We start from the raw sequence: 16,745 nt of genomic DNA on the forward strand, positions 1-16,745 counted from the left end.
AATATATAATATTTTTATAGCGCCTTTCAGGAAACCCAAGGTCGCTTTACAAGTCGTGTGGGGGGGGGGAGTAGGGGAAAAAGGCAGACAGGTTAAGGGGGTGGGGGGGGGAAGTAGCGGAAAAATAAACCTATTAAACTAACTATACAGTGGCGAAAGCCTTGGTAAAAAGGTGCGTTTTGAGGGCTTTTTTGAAAATGTCCAGGGTTGGGGCGCTGCGGATTCTTGTTCAAAGGTTGGGGAGGAAGAGCATCAGATGTCAAGATAGTTAGGGAATCTGGCTTTATTTCACCCCTCTACCACCATCCTGGGGACCAGGTAATGTTTCATCTTACATAAAGTGCACATATTCTACACTAACAGTTCATCACATGCATTTTCTTGGTAATCATTATGGACAAGTGTTGTTATTTACTGTTTGACTGCAAACATTAAAAGCAAAAGGCCTACATATCGTATGCATTACTTGTTTTAGATCTTGGCTGATCGGGGTTTTACTCGAAAGATGAGTTTGCCTTACTTGGTGCCAGTCTCGAAACCCCAGCCTTCACTCTCGGCAGGAAACAACTCCCAGGCAAAGACGTTGAAGAGTCAAGAATGAAATCAAAATTTCGGATTCATATTGGTAAGTTTACATTCATTATCCACAGACTGGTAAACTATTGCGCATATCAATATGATGGAAAATAAATTAACTCTTTTATTAAATTAAGTTATATAAAAAACAGCACTAACGGACTGTAGCAAATTGTATAACAGTGCAAACAAAGTACTTAACAAACAATTACTGAGAACAATGGTAAAATGTGAAGTTTTATACTTGAAAATATTTTAAAACAACTGATGGGTGAACAGAGCGGGTGATCGGTGTGCTGAAGCGAAGATTCCACATCCTGGATGGGCCGCTCCCTGTTTGCTTCGTAAAGACCCTGCGGGACGAGATGGAGAACAGGGATGTAGCCACCATTGACAAGATAGTACATACCTGTGCCGCCTTGGTCAACATGTCAGGTAGCATTGTGTTCAATAAAAACAGACAGGGAGATGTATAGGTCAAATCAGTCCTGCTGTCTTTTCTCTTTGAGTCACTTAGTTTGGGCCATGGCAGCAAAAGAACAACTCTTCAATGACTATCCTTCAGCTTTTTAAATCTACCTTACTGCTCTGCTCTCCTTCCAGGAATGACAGTTGACACCACGTAATTATTCTGTAAATGTAAATAAACTATGTATTAGGAATTGTCTTAGCTAGTATTAACCTAACAGCCACCTAACAACAAATGCTCGCAAATGTTAATGAACTATAATTATAAATAATTGTTTAGGTTTTGTGTTTTACCTGAAGCTCCTGTTCTGTGTCTGACACAGCACTGTCTGTTGACTCCTGAAATTGTTATACATAATTTGTGATTATTTGTATTGTTTCATAATATTTGTGTGCCATGTATTACATAGTATAAAGATATAACAGACAGTGTATTTGCAGTCTCTAAGGAAAATGTTTTATACCTGAAGCTCCAGCTCTGTATCTGGGATTGTGGTTCCCGCCAGCTGTGGGTAGATGTGCCTGGCCCAAAAACGGCTAATGGTGTCCACTGCCTGACACTGAAAATCTTCATCTTGTTGGACACGGAAGATAACGGTTTGCTTTGGCGTCCAGGTGATGAAGTCTGCATAGGTTGTTTTGCACACAAACATCTGCATCTGCACCTGTAAAAAAAGAGGAAGAAAAAGTACAGCATAGACTCCAACTACTTACCTGCAATTAACAAAACACAGATAATACAATTCCTTATGAGTTGTTATTTATTGTATTACCTGGGTGTAGTAGCTGTGGTTGGTCCTCAGCGACAACAAAGTGTCCAGATGTCCTCTCTTGTCTGCTGGCCAGTGATCAGCTGACAAATCACTATTCCACTTCAAGGAGCACTTTACCTCAACCACCCCCTTTCCACAGCAAACGCAGTGTACATAAGCATCACAGCTTACACCAATGTAGGGCTTCTCTCTGCACACTCGGAAGCCTGCCCGTTGAATACTGATGCTTGTGTGGGGTTTATATATGTCACTGGAGATGTTAATTAAAGTGGGTGCTGTATATGCAGTTGTAAGGCCCAGTGCATACTTGTATGTCTCAATATCATCTTTTTCGTGTTCCCTACCCCAAATGATGCCTGGTGTTTTCAGAGGATTTTTGCGTGACTCTTTCTGCACAATATCCCTCAGCAGTGATTTTGATGGTTTCTCAAGAGATGTGTGGATAACTCTGTGTGCTGATGTACCTGTCACCCTCCCAACCCCCTGCTGGTGCCAAGATGAACATTCTGCCTGGTCTTTTGTCTCTTCCTCTATTGCCTGTACCTGATCATCTGAAAATTCTGACAGATGTTGGTACCAAGGCTTTGGTTTGAAAGGGTCTGCAAAAGCCTTGAAAGTGCTCAGACCAACAGGCAGCTCTCCTGAGGCAGACAGCATTTCCAAGAACTGTTGTTTATTTTCTTCATTCGCCATTGGAATGACCCTGCAGTTTGTTCCTGTGTCCCTTTTGTTGGCTTTGTCTCCATAGAAGTCTATATTGATGACCATGTCTGCCTCAACTTTGTTCGTGCAGACTTTATTCCAGGCACAGGCGATGCTGGTTGGTGCCACAATTGTATATCCAAGGCGAACTGATGCCTCCAACTTAAAAAGCAGGGCTCCGACATGGGAACAGCTTTCTCCTAGTCTAGAGTAAAAAATATATATTTTAAATAAATACTTTTTCACCAAATAACAAAAGCATTTCTTCCCTTCTGAAGGATTACATAGGTGGCATTGTGACTGTACTATTAGTGTTATGCAGTCAGCTTACCCTGCCATGCAATCACAGTGAGCAGCTGTGACCTCTCCAGTCTTGTTAACAGCAACCCAGGTGTTGTGGGGTTTATCTGTAACTCTCCATGATGGCTTTACATGGGTCTTGAAGACTGTTGTGTCAGCACAGGGTTTGTGGTGAAGAACCACATCCACCCAGCCACTGGTAAAAAAGGTATGTGCTTCCAGAGACCTGAAGTTCTTCATTGAACTTGCTGTGTAAATCCCTAGAGGACAAGTTAGCAGACACAAATCTCTAAACCTGCTCTGTCACATCTAAAATCATTAAAAAAAAAACATTAGTAGTACAACCATGGGCAATCCAGAAAGTTAATTAATAAAGACTGAATTTTGTAGCAAAATTAGCTTGTACAAAAATTGTACAAAATAGCTACAACAACACAGTAGCCTACGACAATATTTAACATACATGTTAAAATATTGTCGTAGGCTACTGTGTTGTGGTATATTTACTGAGATTATAAAGATAGGCTATAACATAAAATCGTCAATGATCAACCCTACCTATAACTAGATGCTATCATTAATTAGCTTGGTAAACCCCCTATTTAACACGTTATTGTATAACACATATTTATAGTTTAAACAGTAACGCAAATTGGACAGACTATTAAAACGGATAAATAATGTGACTTGATGACGTCCTATACAAACTACCTGGAGATTCAATGAGGTAGTTATAGATGTCAGGATATGACACCTCAGGCCATTGAGTCGGATCATTCGTCCACCGGCAGACTGAATGGACATTGATCGCCTACTGCTTTTAATTTAATCATATATCGAGCCCGATCGTCGTTTTCCAATGATTTAATGTAATAGTTTGCCTGTCTGGCCATTGTAATCGGGCTCTTTGAAGATCCAAAAATCTCCGGTTTTCTTAATTTTCTGATCGGATTGGCAAAAACTTCAGAATTTGTATTAACCGCCGTTCAACTGACAGCTTTGTTTTCCCCCAAAAGTGGGCGGAGCCGTAATTTTCGCCCGGAAGTGACGTAGTGTTACTCTCATCTTGCCTGAATCTGCTTTATGGGACCTTTGTTATTATTTTGTTTTTCCAATTGGCCCCGAATCATCTTCTTAAAAAAATTATCAGAATCCTGAATTGTCTTCTTTTTTTTTATAAGTTTTTCAAAATTCTCACCTTTTTTATAAAAATATTGACTAATTTTTACAAAATTCCGATTTCTTTCAGAATGTCAAAATGTTTTTTGTTGATTTCTAATTCCTGACTCTTTTTTTTTCTAATTCTACCGTTTTAAGCAAAAATCTAAATTAGTTGAAAAAATCTCACTTTTTCCTCAAAAATCTCACTTTTTTCAAGTCCCCTTTTTAACTGTAGTATGTGCTCATGTGTTTCAGTCTTGGTGTATAAAGGCCAAGGCCATGTCATTTTTGTTCCTAAATTGGTTTCTACATTTCTAAGGTCACATGTATCTGTTGTCCCACTTAATAAACATTCTTTAAAACAATTATTGTTTTAAATGGCAATGCACTTGATATTGAGGTTATCCAAAAGTACCGGAAATGTATCAAGCCTTTAATAATTTTAAAACTTACTGATTATTTATTTTTTAGAGAATACATTTTGAAAGTAACCCTCCCATCCCTGGTGTCAGTGTAACAGGTTTTATTGATAATAATGTTGATTGTTGTTGTTTGTTTCAAACGCCACTTGGGGGCACCACAAGTCACTCCTGTTTATAGGATTACATTTTATCTCATACATTATGAAAAAAATCTATTTAACAATGACATGAACATACTTCATCGACTCAATTTGCTGTTTTATAAACGGGAATTATGTACAGTTATTAGCATTAGCAATTTAAATGACCCTTTATTCACCACATTATTCCCATAGGAAGACAGAAAGAAAGGATGTGAACACTACTTGTAGCTTAAGCCACTTATTATATACAGTGTTTATTTTATATTTCATTGAAAACTGAACTCATTTTCCTCTATGGGCCTTTCTCATTTCTCTAATCCCCCTCCTCGACTCCCCTCCTTGTGTCTTAGTCCCGCCCACAGGAGATGCGAGCGGAGGAGTCGAGGAGGACCCATCAGTGGGTGTTTCTCAATTTCGAGTACGCTTGCTTGGTAGCACATGTCTTCCGAGCATCTTGCTTCAGAAGCGAGGCAAGAATTCTTCCTGGCATTCGGAAAATGAAGAATGGAACAGGTGAGCAAGTGTGCAGGTGTGCGCAGGGCCGGCCCTCGGCAGAGGCATAGGCGAATGCTAAGGGCATCAACCCATCGGGGGCGATTTTGGATCAACAATACATCTTATTATCTTATACTAACAGAACTATGCCTATATTGCGTACAGCGCCCATAAACTATGGCGCACCCCCCCCAAATCAAGTTGAACTGTCCCAGCCCCACTAAAAACCAGAGGTTTATGTGAAATTGTTCTTTTTTTGAAATAATGGTTTTAGTGTGCAATTATTGGTTTTCATTTTGTATTTGTGTTCATTTAAAATAAATCAAACTCCCAAAAAATGCATACAGCTTCTGTGTGCTTTTATTAACATTGGAATTAACATTGGAATTTACATTGTAAGCAGCCGCGGGGGGGAGAGCTTTAGAGAGCTCTCTCCTGAAAGACTGAGAGGCTCTGATAACCTCAGCTCAGTGAGGTAAAGGCACACCTTTATATGATCATTATAGTTGTAAAAAAATAAGAGAATAGATGAAAAACAGGTTTGAAATACTATATGACAGTACAAAAAAGTTGTTATTAATAAACAAGAATACAGTTTAAAAGGGGGGGTGATTTGTAAAATATCCATAAAGAAAAAGAACATCTGATTACAGTTCTGTTTCATATGGGTGTTGAGAGATGTATCCATAGAGCTCTTAAAGGAATGAAAATGAGTCAGCTTTGACTAATGCCAGAGCATACTGTGTCATGTGTGCATTGGCGTTGTGCTCTGTATGAAGGTTATCGAGGCGGAAAAGGCAAAATGGAGCCAATATTTTAATAAGTATGCAGCAGCGGTGGCTCCTCTGCACTGAGAGCCACTTCAAATCAAATCAAATCAAGTTTTATTTGTAGAGCACATTTAAAAACGATTTTGGTCGAGCCAAAGTGCTGTACATGTAATTTAAACACATAAAAACACATTACATCACAATAAATCACAACAGATAAAAACAACACATGGAACAGTCAGGAGTCGTAACCCCACTCTAACTAGAAGGCCACTTGATGCAAGGTCAGAAACAGGACTCAGAAACTGAAGCAATTCAGACTTTCAAAATGTCAATATGTCAAGGGCTCCTTCATGCTGCTTCTGTTGAGAGGTGTAGGCCTTAGGATTCACACTGAGGTCACAAACCCACTATGTAACATTTTCTATAGGGCCAAGTGTCCTCAAATAGATATAAAATGTCCAATTCTTTAAGATTTTATTTCACTTTCACCTGCAATATGAATTCAGTTATATAAAAAAGCAGCTTCTTTGAATTATCAACTGACATTGAATTGCAGTTATCGCACGGCATAGTTGAATACTCGATTCTGATTGGTCAATTTGGACATTCTACAGGTTGTTAATTCTCACTAACAGACCGTTGCTAAGGAGAACAGACCGTCGCTAAGGAAGATGAAGGGACTATGCAGTCATATCAATCCGCGGAAAGAAGTCCGGGTGATTTAACGACAGCTTTGGACAACAACAATTAGTTTTTCTCTATCATTAAACACCAGGAAATACTTTTTGAATATTATTTTCCTATATTTATTTTTTTAGCGTAAAGAAGTACGATCATTTTTAAAAAAATCAACAACATTTTACATACAATTTGAGAACCATTCCAAAGTGTTAATTCACTTTCAGAAAATATTAAGGGAGATTTAAGGGTGTTTTCTCTCCACTGAAGAACACATGCTTGTGTCCACATCCTTGTTTTCACAAATGAAGCCACTCTTTGAGCAGTTTGAGTCACAGACTGTTTTTATAGCTCTGACGTTACGGGAGGAGGATGAGAAGATCCGGTGATACAGGAAGGGAGAATAACTCACTCTTAATTTGAAGCTGTGTATTTTCAGCGGCAGATCTATGCTAAGTGACACATTGTTCCATGGTCCGTCACAAACTATCATTTCATGTGAGATGAGGCTGGCACGAGTCATAAATCTTTATGAATATGCCATGTAGCTGCAGGGTTCACAGTCATGCCTGATGAACGTGTTAATCATCAGGTTATTAAGAGAGCAACTTTAATCCCAGGCTCAAGGGACGTTTAAAAGAATCCTGCCTCGCTGCCGCCTCTTATTTATCCCGGTATTCTCAGAATTAAAGAGGTCACATTCTGCTCATTTCCAGGTGTATATCAGTATGTAGTGTCTCTACTTTAAAGAGTCCTCTCCTGCTGATGTTCAGGTGTATATCAGTATGTAGTGTCTCTACTTTAAAGAGTCCTCTCCTGCTGATGTTCAGGTGTATATCAGTATGTAGTGTCTCTACTTTAAAGAGTCCTCTCCTGCTGATGTTCAGGTGGTATATCAGTATGTAGTGTCTCTACTTTAAAGAGTCCTCTCCTGCTGATGTTCAGGTGTATATCAGTATGTAGTGTCTCTACTTTAAAGAGTCCTCTCCTGCTGATGTTCAGGTGTATATCAGTATGTAGTGTCTCTACTTTAAAGAGTCCTCTCCTGCTGATGTTCAGGTGTATATCAGTATGTAGTGTCTCTACTTTAAAGAGTCCTCTCCTGCTGATGTTCAGGTGTATATCAGTATGTAGTGTCTCTACTTTAAAGAGTCCTCTCCTGCTGATGTTCAGGTGTATATCAGTATGTAGTGTCTCTACTTTAAAGAGTTCTCTCCTGCTGATGTCCAGGTGTATATCAGTATGTAGTGTCTCTACTTTAAAGAGTCCTCTCCTGCTGATGTTCAGGTGTATATCAGTATGTAGTGTCTCTACTTTAAAGAGTCCTCTCCTGCTGATGTTCAGGTGTATATCAGTATGTAGTGTCTCCACTTTAAAGAGTTCTCTCCTGCTGATGTCCAGGTGTATATCAGTATGTAGTGTCTCTACTTTAAAGAGTCCTCTCCTGCTGATGTTCAGGTGTATATCAGTATGTAGTGTCTCTACTTTAAAGAGTCCTCTTCTGCTGATGTTCAGGTGTATATCAGTATGTAGTGTCTCTACTTTAAAGAGTCCTCTTCTGCTGATGTTCAGGTGTATATCAGTATGTAGTGTCTCCACTTTAAAGAGTTCTCTCCTGCTGATGCCCAGGTGTATATCAGTATGTAGTGTCTCTACTTTAAAGAGTCCTCTCCTGCTGATGTTCAGGTGTATATCAGTATGTAGTGTCTCTACTTTAAAGAGTCCTCTCCTGCTGATGTCCAGGTGTATATCAGTATGTATTGTCTCTACTTTAATTCTAGCATTTGTAGACCATTAACATACAAAAACAAATATATAACACACTACAGGAAAGCATACTTGGGCCTCTTTAACATCCACATTATATATCAGATAGTGATTTGAGGTCGGCTTGCCAATTGAATACTTTATTTGGTTGAACTTTACAGGCTGGATTTCTTTCTGATTCTACATCAGGAAAAATGAAAATCATGCAAGCCTCATAACCGGTGGCTAACCCTGAATCAGTTAGATATGTATATGGAATATTCTCAGAGTTATCTAGTGCAACTTGCTTTTTGTTTTTAATAACGCTCAATAACAGCCGTAGGAAACAACCAGCCAAAATGTAGCCCCCATGACCAACTCTTAAAACAATAAACTGTGAAATCCTCCAGACTGTGAAGTGTTTAATTGAACATTTGCTCCTCCAGAGGTAAGTACCAAATTACCCTAAAAATAAATCATTTGTTGCTTTCATGCATACCATCACACCGCTGCAGGATACTCATCACATGAAACTGAAACAATCCCCTCAGTCCGTGGAGTATATTGCTTATTATAATATTGTATGCTCTGATGAAATGGGATGGTTTCTTTCACACATTGGCGATATGACTGGGCTTTTATAACCTTTACCCAGCAGCCAAGTCCCCTCTGATGGGTGATTAATGATCCCTTGACTTGCCTTGCCAGAATTGGGCCATCTACAATGTGACGGTATCACTTAAGACAGTGAAGGGCACAGCCCAATAACACAGGAGTGGTATCAATGGGATGAGAGTCTGTGGGGATTTGCATGGCATTATCAGACACTGAATTGCTGTCAATAGTATCAGTGGGCTTCTGTTTGAATAGTGTTGAATATATTTAAATGTCCATTAACCCTGACCCAAGTCCATTAACCAAAATCGTTATTACCTCGGCCAATTTTGTATTTTTACAATTGTTTAATGTAGTCAGGAGCCGGAGGTGATCAGGACTCAAATGCAGAAAAGATTAAAAGGTTGTAATGTCACATAAGCTAAAGTGTATAAATGGCAATGTTATGACCCAAGCTCCTACAACGATGCAACATAATAATAAAATGCAAAAATACAAATACAAAATTGTGCAAGAAGCCTATACAGTATACACGGAAATAGAATATGATAAAAGAACAGAATGTAAAAAAATAAAATATTTTACAGTAAGATTAAATTAAATACGGTTTATTACTGTGATAACTATTTAGAGAGAGAGGGGAAATAATGTATAAACAAAAAACTTGAAACAAACCAGGAATACTTTGAGGACAAGGAAGGGAAATACAGAATACAGACAAAAGAAATGAACTAAAACCAGGGAAATAATAACGACAAACTGACTAAGAGGCGCTTTCACACCGGAGTACTTTTCCCGTACTTTTCCCAGAAATAGTTCGGATAGTTCCTGGGATGTTGCGTTCACACCAAAAACGTTCACCCCTTTTTAGTCCCTGTTAGAGAGGTGGTAATTTCCTGGGGAGAAAAAGGTTCCAATTTCTGAGTGGCTGGGCGAATTGCAAACCACGCCCCGTAAAACTCTGAAAAGTTTTTGTGAAGCCGCCATTTTATTTCCTCGCGTTAGCATTATTAGCATTAGTCCAGCGCACCAACGGAGAGAGACTAACTTATGGCAACACAAAAATAAAACATGGGATCAGTGGAGTGATGAGGATGTGTCGGCGCTTCTGGCGATTTACACGGGGCTTCAGGTGGCGATTTACTGCCACCCGAAGTCCCGGAGCCCCCCGGGTGGCAGTATACGTCGTGAAGTTGTTTGCGGCCTGCCAGTAAACCCAAAGCAGAAGAAGAAGAAGTGACGTCAGCGGCTTCATTTGCGTAATCCTCCCTCAGGGACTTATTCCGGTGTGAACGCGATTTAATAGATAGTTCCAGGAAATAAAGGTGCGGGAACTATTCCTGGGAAAAGTACTGTGAAAGCGCCTAAGGTTGCAGTCGAATTGTCCAAAAATCAGCTCCTATCGTCTTTTCCTAACCACTATCTTATTTGAAAGAAAAAAAAACACAGGAAGTACGACACAAGGAGAAAATACATGTCAAAATACAACAGGAAACTATAAACAAAAAAATTAAGATCGTGAAAGTCACTTGCGGCTATCTTATTACTTCAATGTTTTATAATAGTTATTTGGTTTACATTTTATCTAAGCTACGTTACTCTTCTACTCGAGTAGTTTTTACTGTAACATTGTTATTTTCCTAGCTATGGGTCAACATAACATAACTCTTCATTAAAGCAATATATCTGCTCACAAAAATCGATGGAAAAGCTAAGAGAATATGACCTCTTGCACAAATATGGTAGCAGCAAAATGACAAAGGGAAACCTACTTGGAAAGGGGGATTGAAATTGAGCTCTAAAGGCCCTGACACACCAGGCCGATTTCGGCCGTTTTCGTAAGTCGGGAGACGAAGCGTGTCCTGTCGCCCAAACTCAATTTGGTGTGTCCCGCACCGGCGGCCGTGACACGCCTTATTTGGACTGCCTGACCCGATGCATGGCCGATTCAACATGTTGAATCGGCCATGCATCGGGTCAGGCAGTCGGACCAAACAATAACTCTGATTGGCTGTTCAGCTAGCGAATCAGTGCATGAGAAGCGAAACGGAAGTGAGGGACGTAAACAAACGATTTAAGAAGTCACACACAGACTGATATTCATTTTCATCTCATCATGGCGATCTGGAATGACGCAAACGAAGACCTGCTCTTCCGCTTCTTGAGAGACTGTTGCTTGAGAATGTCTTCCACAAGTAACACTGCAATGGCTGTTAGCTCCAGTGCCGCACAAAACATGTTTTCGATGGACGAGAGTGAAAATGGAAGGCACACGCTATTTGTTGCTGTTTATATCACGCAGTCTGTTCTTCTTCTCTGTCTTCCGGTTGTTGCCTATTTTGAATGACGAATACACACTACCGCCGCCTGCTGGTAAGGAGAGTTATTGGCACTCACGCACTGAAGTCTTTGCGGTGTGTTCCCGTGCGACACATGGCCAAGACGCAGGAGAACACGGCGACTCAACAGCCGGCGTCGGCGAGTCCTCTGGTGACTGCTTGGTGTGTCAGGGCCCTTAGAATAATCTAAATACACATATATCAGGACTTTTTAAATTACAGCATTAAAAAAGCCCTACAGTTATAAAGGAAATAACTCTATGTGGAAGAGGAAACATAAAATACTACTGTCAACCTTACAAGAATAGAGATGTTGTTGTGCACTCCCAGGGGTTTGAAGGTGATGCGAACAATATATTTGTATTTGTAGGAAATGTTTCTTCTGTTTTCCCTCTGAAATTGTAAAGAATTGGGACATTTTACAGACTCTGGGTTATTATTCATCCGTCTTTCTGCAGCGGAGACGTGTAACACGCTCCCAGAGATCAAACAGAAATACATCATAACCCTAAACAACAACACTGCTGTCATTTTCAGCCTCCAAAGACACGGAAACATGTGTGTGTGTAATGTTCTGCATTCATTGATGCGAGGGAATCCATTCAAACACAGCCTCACGTTAGGCTGTCTGTTTTCTAGTGCCTTCAGTGGCTGCACGGCTTTATTATAAGTTATATATACAGAGAATTGGCGTGGAATTGTAAGAAATGGCCTGTGTCCATTGTCTGACTCCGAAATTGCACGAGTAATTGGTTTTGTCTTCAAAAGGCACTCTCCTTACTTCATCTTTATGTATTACGGGCAGCTGATGCTTCCTGTCTATTCTCAGGTGAGTGAGTGAGTTACTAAATCTGTCTCACCGCCACCTAAGATAAGGGAAGAGGAAGGAGTTAAAATGGCTGCACAAAAGAGATTAAAAATAAACAAACCTTGACAGGGAAGAATATACAAATCGAGAAGTGGAGGGCCTTCGAAGGTTCCTTTCATTTACGAGAATCGTTCGAGGACTATTTGGTGAAATGAATAAATAGCGTCTCTTTTCAATTTTCTGCTGAACAAACACTTATTATGCCATTTTCTTGAATATCAGTGACTTCCAGACGTTGATTCCTGTCAGATACAGCTTCAGAATCAGAAGCAGGTTTATCACCAGGTAGACACGTACGAGGAATTTGACTTGATGTCATGGTGCATACATAAAAGTCAAACAAGAGAGAGAACTATTTTAAGAAAACTATAATAACATTAAAAAATAATAAAAGATATAGTGAAATATAACAGTATTTACATAGGAATGGAATAACATATGGAATACAATTTGGCAGTAACAAAAACAAAGCAAACAGCTTCGGTGTTAGTCTGCAGGTTTAAAAAAAAAAAAAACAGCATGGCAGCGACTGCTTTGATCAGGATGACTGGGGAACAAATTATGTACATGCCACACATAAATTATTCCTCCTGTCCCTCCAACCTGTTGTACTGAAGGATTCTCAAGCGAGTAAAATCTCATCATCTTGAGAGGCAGGGTTTCAGCATGTCATCCGTAACGAAGTGTCGAGGACAGACACCCTCAGAAGCATCGCAGCACAAACACTGCACACTTCTTTCATTTGTCATTCCTAACTATTTCTCACTCCTGACATCTGTGTTGACATCTCCATCTTGTCCGTAAATTGAATCTCAGATCTTTCCTCCCTCTCGGTTTTCTCCCCCTGAATGACACACCATGAATCCACAAACAAGACTAAAAACCCACAGCTCCCAAGGAGGAATTTCTTGTCCTGTGGTGCGGCAAATGATCTTTCTTTTTTCTCCCCGACACTCACAGCTCAATGATATGATTCTGATCATTAATAAACATGGAGCAGAGCGATTTCATCTGGAGACATTTAAAAAAGGGATATTATTACTAATTGTAGGTATATGCGCTAAAACGGGTATTTGTATATAAGCATATGAATTAATCAGGCATGCAAAAAGCCACCTTTTGGCGAAATGTGATATTTTGATTCCAAAACAGTCCACCCAGGGCCGTTTCTAGCTTTTTGGGGGCCCTATGCAAGATGCTGTTTGGGGGCCCTATGATGCTGTTTGGGGGCCCAAGTTTTTACAGTTTGTTAACTACAATGGGGGATTCCGAAGCCTTTAAGATGATCTGTTTCACTTTAAGAGGAAAACAGTCTAATTTCACGAAAACCAAGCAATTTAAACTTACAAAAAATGATATTAAAAAGGTAAACAATAAGGCTCCTCTACGTCAATAAATGCAAGAGATGCAGCATTTCCCCAACAATGTATCATTTACATTTTTCCTCTTCCTCAGATGTCACTCATTGGCTGACAGCCCAACGATGATTTGGACTTTATTATCCCTAAAACCCAAGCCACAGCTTTGCTATCATTGCAGTTTAGTTGTGTTTATATCCTACATTTGATTTTTAAGCATATAATGCTTCACCGAACACAGGAGGGGGCTTGGCTGTCTACAAATAAAGGCGGCTAATTTGAATTCTCCCTAAATATATTGAGGCTGAACCTGAACTTTCAGTTTGTGGGCCCCCTAGTGGCCGCGGGGGCCCAATGCATCTGCATAGTCTGCCGGAATAAAGGGCCCTGAGTCCACCTACGTGTGTCGCGTTCACCGGTACGGATTTGATCCCAAGACCACGACCCAGATGCAACCAATGTTCAAAAGGTTCAGTTTATTCAAGTCAGCATCCAGGCAAATAAATCCAATCAGGGGCAGGCAGGAAACTCGAGGTCAAAAACCAGGCAGAACAGGTAACTGGCAAATAAGTATTGATGTTACGAGGCTTCGGAGCGTGGTTCCAGTAATCCAGGAAGTTCTTGGGGAAGCGTTTATCGAGGCTTGTTTTGTTTTAGGCCAGTGACGTCATCGATGACAATTAAGAGATTTCAGACCCTCACTCATATGGAGTAAGGAACATGACATACGCAGGGGCGGCGCCAGGGGGTATCTTGGAGTTGCTGTAGCAACTCCAACAATTGGCATAGCAACGGCTTAGCAACCCCATTGTTTTGCACTCAGATATATTGCTGCTTACAGATTTCCTGTGTTCCAGCTTAAAGCCTTCTCCTCGCATTCAGGCTGTTTCTGTGCGCTGGTGAAATGTCTGCTCTCAGATTTCTTCTGTGCGCGCTCGGATCTTTTGTGCAACAACCCTGTCAAAATCCCTCAACCAATAGGAAGCCAGGTGTCCTTGCGGGTGCGTTCGCTTTACTTATTAGAGCGTCCCGTAAGGGCGGTTACTCTTTGGTTTATAAACTACCGCCCTCCACGGCTTTATAACATAACATAACATGTACTTCACTTGTTTGATTTACAACTTTTTTGGGGGGAAAGCACAGTTAGTATATATATACCAGCACCTTACATAATAGCTACGTTCAGTGGCGCACTGGGACTAAAAACGTGTACATTTGTAAAGTTATTTAGGCAATGTTGTTGGTGGGAGTAGAGACCGCCCCTTCCAGGTGTGTGCGTTTTCAGTGTGAGTGTGGAGGGAGTACGAGACGGTAGGAGTTGTGTTCGAGTGTGGGGGAAAGTCATAATGCGTGTTATACTATTGATTGGTTCTGTAAGGCGTGGCTGTGGCCGTCAATGCCAGAACAAAAAGAGAACGTTTTCGACATTGAAGGCTCGTGATCTGTGATCTTGAATAGCGGTGAACGAACGCTACAATATGAACAGGCTCGTGCTTGGCCCACTGGTATTGTTTGTTTATTTATTTAGAAAATTAACTAGCAACGCCGTGCTGTCATATAGCAACTGCTAAGCTACTGCAGCTAACAAATCCTGGCGCTGCCCATGGACATACGTATGAATAAATACATGCGTAATTAAATGTATGAATAAAACATGAATAAATAAATGAATACATTCAGGAATAAATCAATGTAAAAATAAATATGAAGCTTAGCGCAAGTTCAATGAGGAAGACCAATACCCCCTGGTGTTACACGTCACTTCAATCTCCTCTTCCATTAAGTAATCAGGGGCGTTACTCCCCAGCTAGCCAATCATCGCACCTGCTAACCCCTTTAAATCTGCTCTTCCCTCTCTGTCAGTTGTCATTTCAGGTGTCAACGCACAACCCTCCTCCACCCCTTCGCCTCCTGTCTCCTAATCCAGGGCCAAGCTAATCCTTCTTCCTTCAGACCAGACCGAACCACTTATCACCACCACCAGTGTCTAGACCCCGGGGGGTTCATCGGAGCGGTTTTCCCCTCCCGAATGATCATCCTACAAACCGGGGCCTAATCTCCAAACATCAGTTAATTCATTGTTGTAATCTGTCAATCATCATTTTCTTATATCATGTGTCCCGGTAATAAACATGTATTTCATACATCACGTCTCTCCTGATTGAAGTTAAAATAAATAAATGAATGAATGCATAAATAAATAAATATGGGAAAAAATTGAATGTATAAATGAGATACTTACAGTTTAAAAGTAACATTTCCATCAAAATCCAGTATTACCCGCTTAGCGTAAAGCCAAAACGTACAGACATTTAAATGATTTGTACGGCAAAGTTAGGTTTGGAAACGGTATCAATTCCTTTTTGGCGGGCCTGCATAACACGGCATAACACCGGAGCCTCGCTGCGGGGACACTTTGGCGCTATTCCGAGCAGAGGTTGCGTTAACCGAATATTTTCCATCTATGACGGATTTTTTTTAACAATGACGGAAACATCTGAAAGCAGTCCGTCATTTTGACGGATTAGAACAAACTCGGAACAGCGCCAAAGTTTCCCCGCAGCGAGGCTCCGGTGTTAAAATGACGGACTGCTTTCAGATTTTTCCGTCATTGTTAAATAGACGAAAATATTTGGTTAACGCGACCTCTGGTACAGGATGTTTAATAGAACAGGTGTGCACAGGATTTATAATAAGAACAGGTGTGTACAGGATGTTTAATAGAACAGGTGTGCACAGGATTTATAATAAGAACAGGTGTGACGAATCGCACCACCTCATTAGCATACGGACACAGAAATACATAAGTAGGCCTACATGTAAGTGAATGTAAAGGTAGAACTGTATTACAGTAAAGATATATGTATATATATATGATGTGTGTATTGTTTTATTCTCAACTTTTAATAATTTATTTATTTCCATATTTCTGTATTTATTTATTCATTTATTTCCGTACAAATAAGAACGGAAACGCTGGAGCTCTTAGCAAAAACACGATCAAAATAAAAAGACAATCTGCAAGAGGACACGTATATGTATATATATAGTTTATTGATATGCAAAACCAAAAGCAACTATGAATGTGTTGAATTTATGACAACTTGATTACATTTGTTGATGTCCTGTACAGTTTACAGAGAAGACATCAAAAGTGCTCCTTTTACAACAAACACAACATGAAAGGGAGGCGTGTGGTGCAGTGGGTTGCGCGTTGGTGTGGGGATCAGAGGGTCACAGGTTCAAACCCCACTGCAGTCAGCATGTTGTTGTGTCCCTGAGACACTTCACCCCAAATTGCTCCTGTGGGGATTGCCCACAGTATTGA

General features: G+C 40.3%; 1 protein-coding gene across 1 annotated transcript; it reads right to left on the reverse strand.

Annotated features, from left to right (window-relative positions):
• Window positions 1–547: 547 nt before the first annotated feature.
• On the reverse strand, window positions 548–2,585 carry LOC117536406. Its single transcript, XM_034201252.1, has 5 exons — window positions 1,818–2,585; window positions 1,509–1,709; window positions 1,339–1,383; window positions 854–929; window positions 548–567 (listed from the first exon to the last, which is right to left on the reverse strand). The coding sequence occupies exons 1-5, from the start codon at window positions 2,583–2,585 to the stop codon at window positions 548–550; spliced, it is 1,110 nt and encodes a 369-aa protein (XP_034057143.1).
• Window positions 2,586–16,745: the final 14,160 nt, after the last annotated feature.

This window comes from Gymnodraco acuticeps, unplaced genomic scaffold, assembly GCF_902827175.1.
Source record: "Gymnodraco acuticeps unplaced genomic scaffold, fGymAcu1.1, whole genome shotgun sequence".
NCBI lineage: Eukaryota > Metazoa > Chordata > Actinopteri > Perciformes > Bathydraconidae > Gymnodraco > Gymnodraco acuticeps.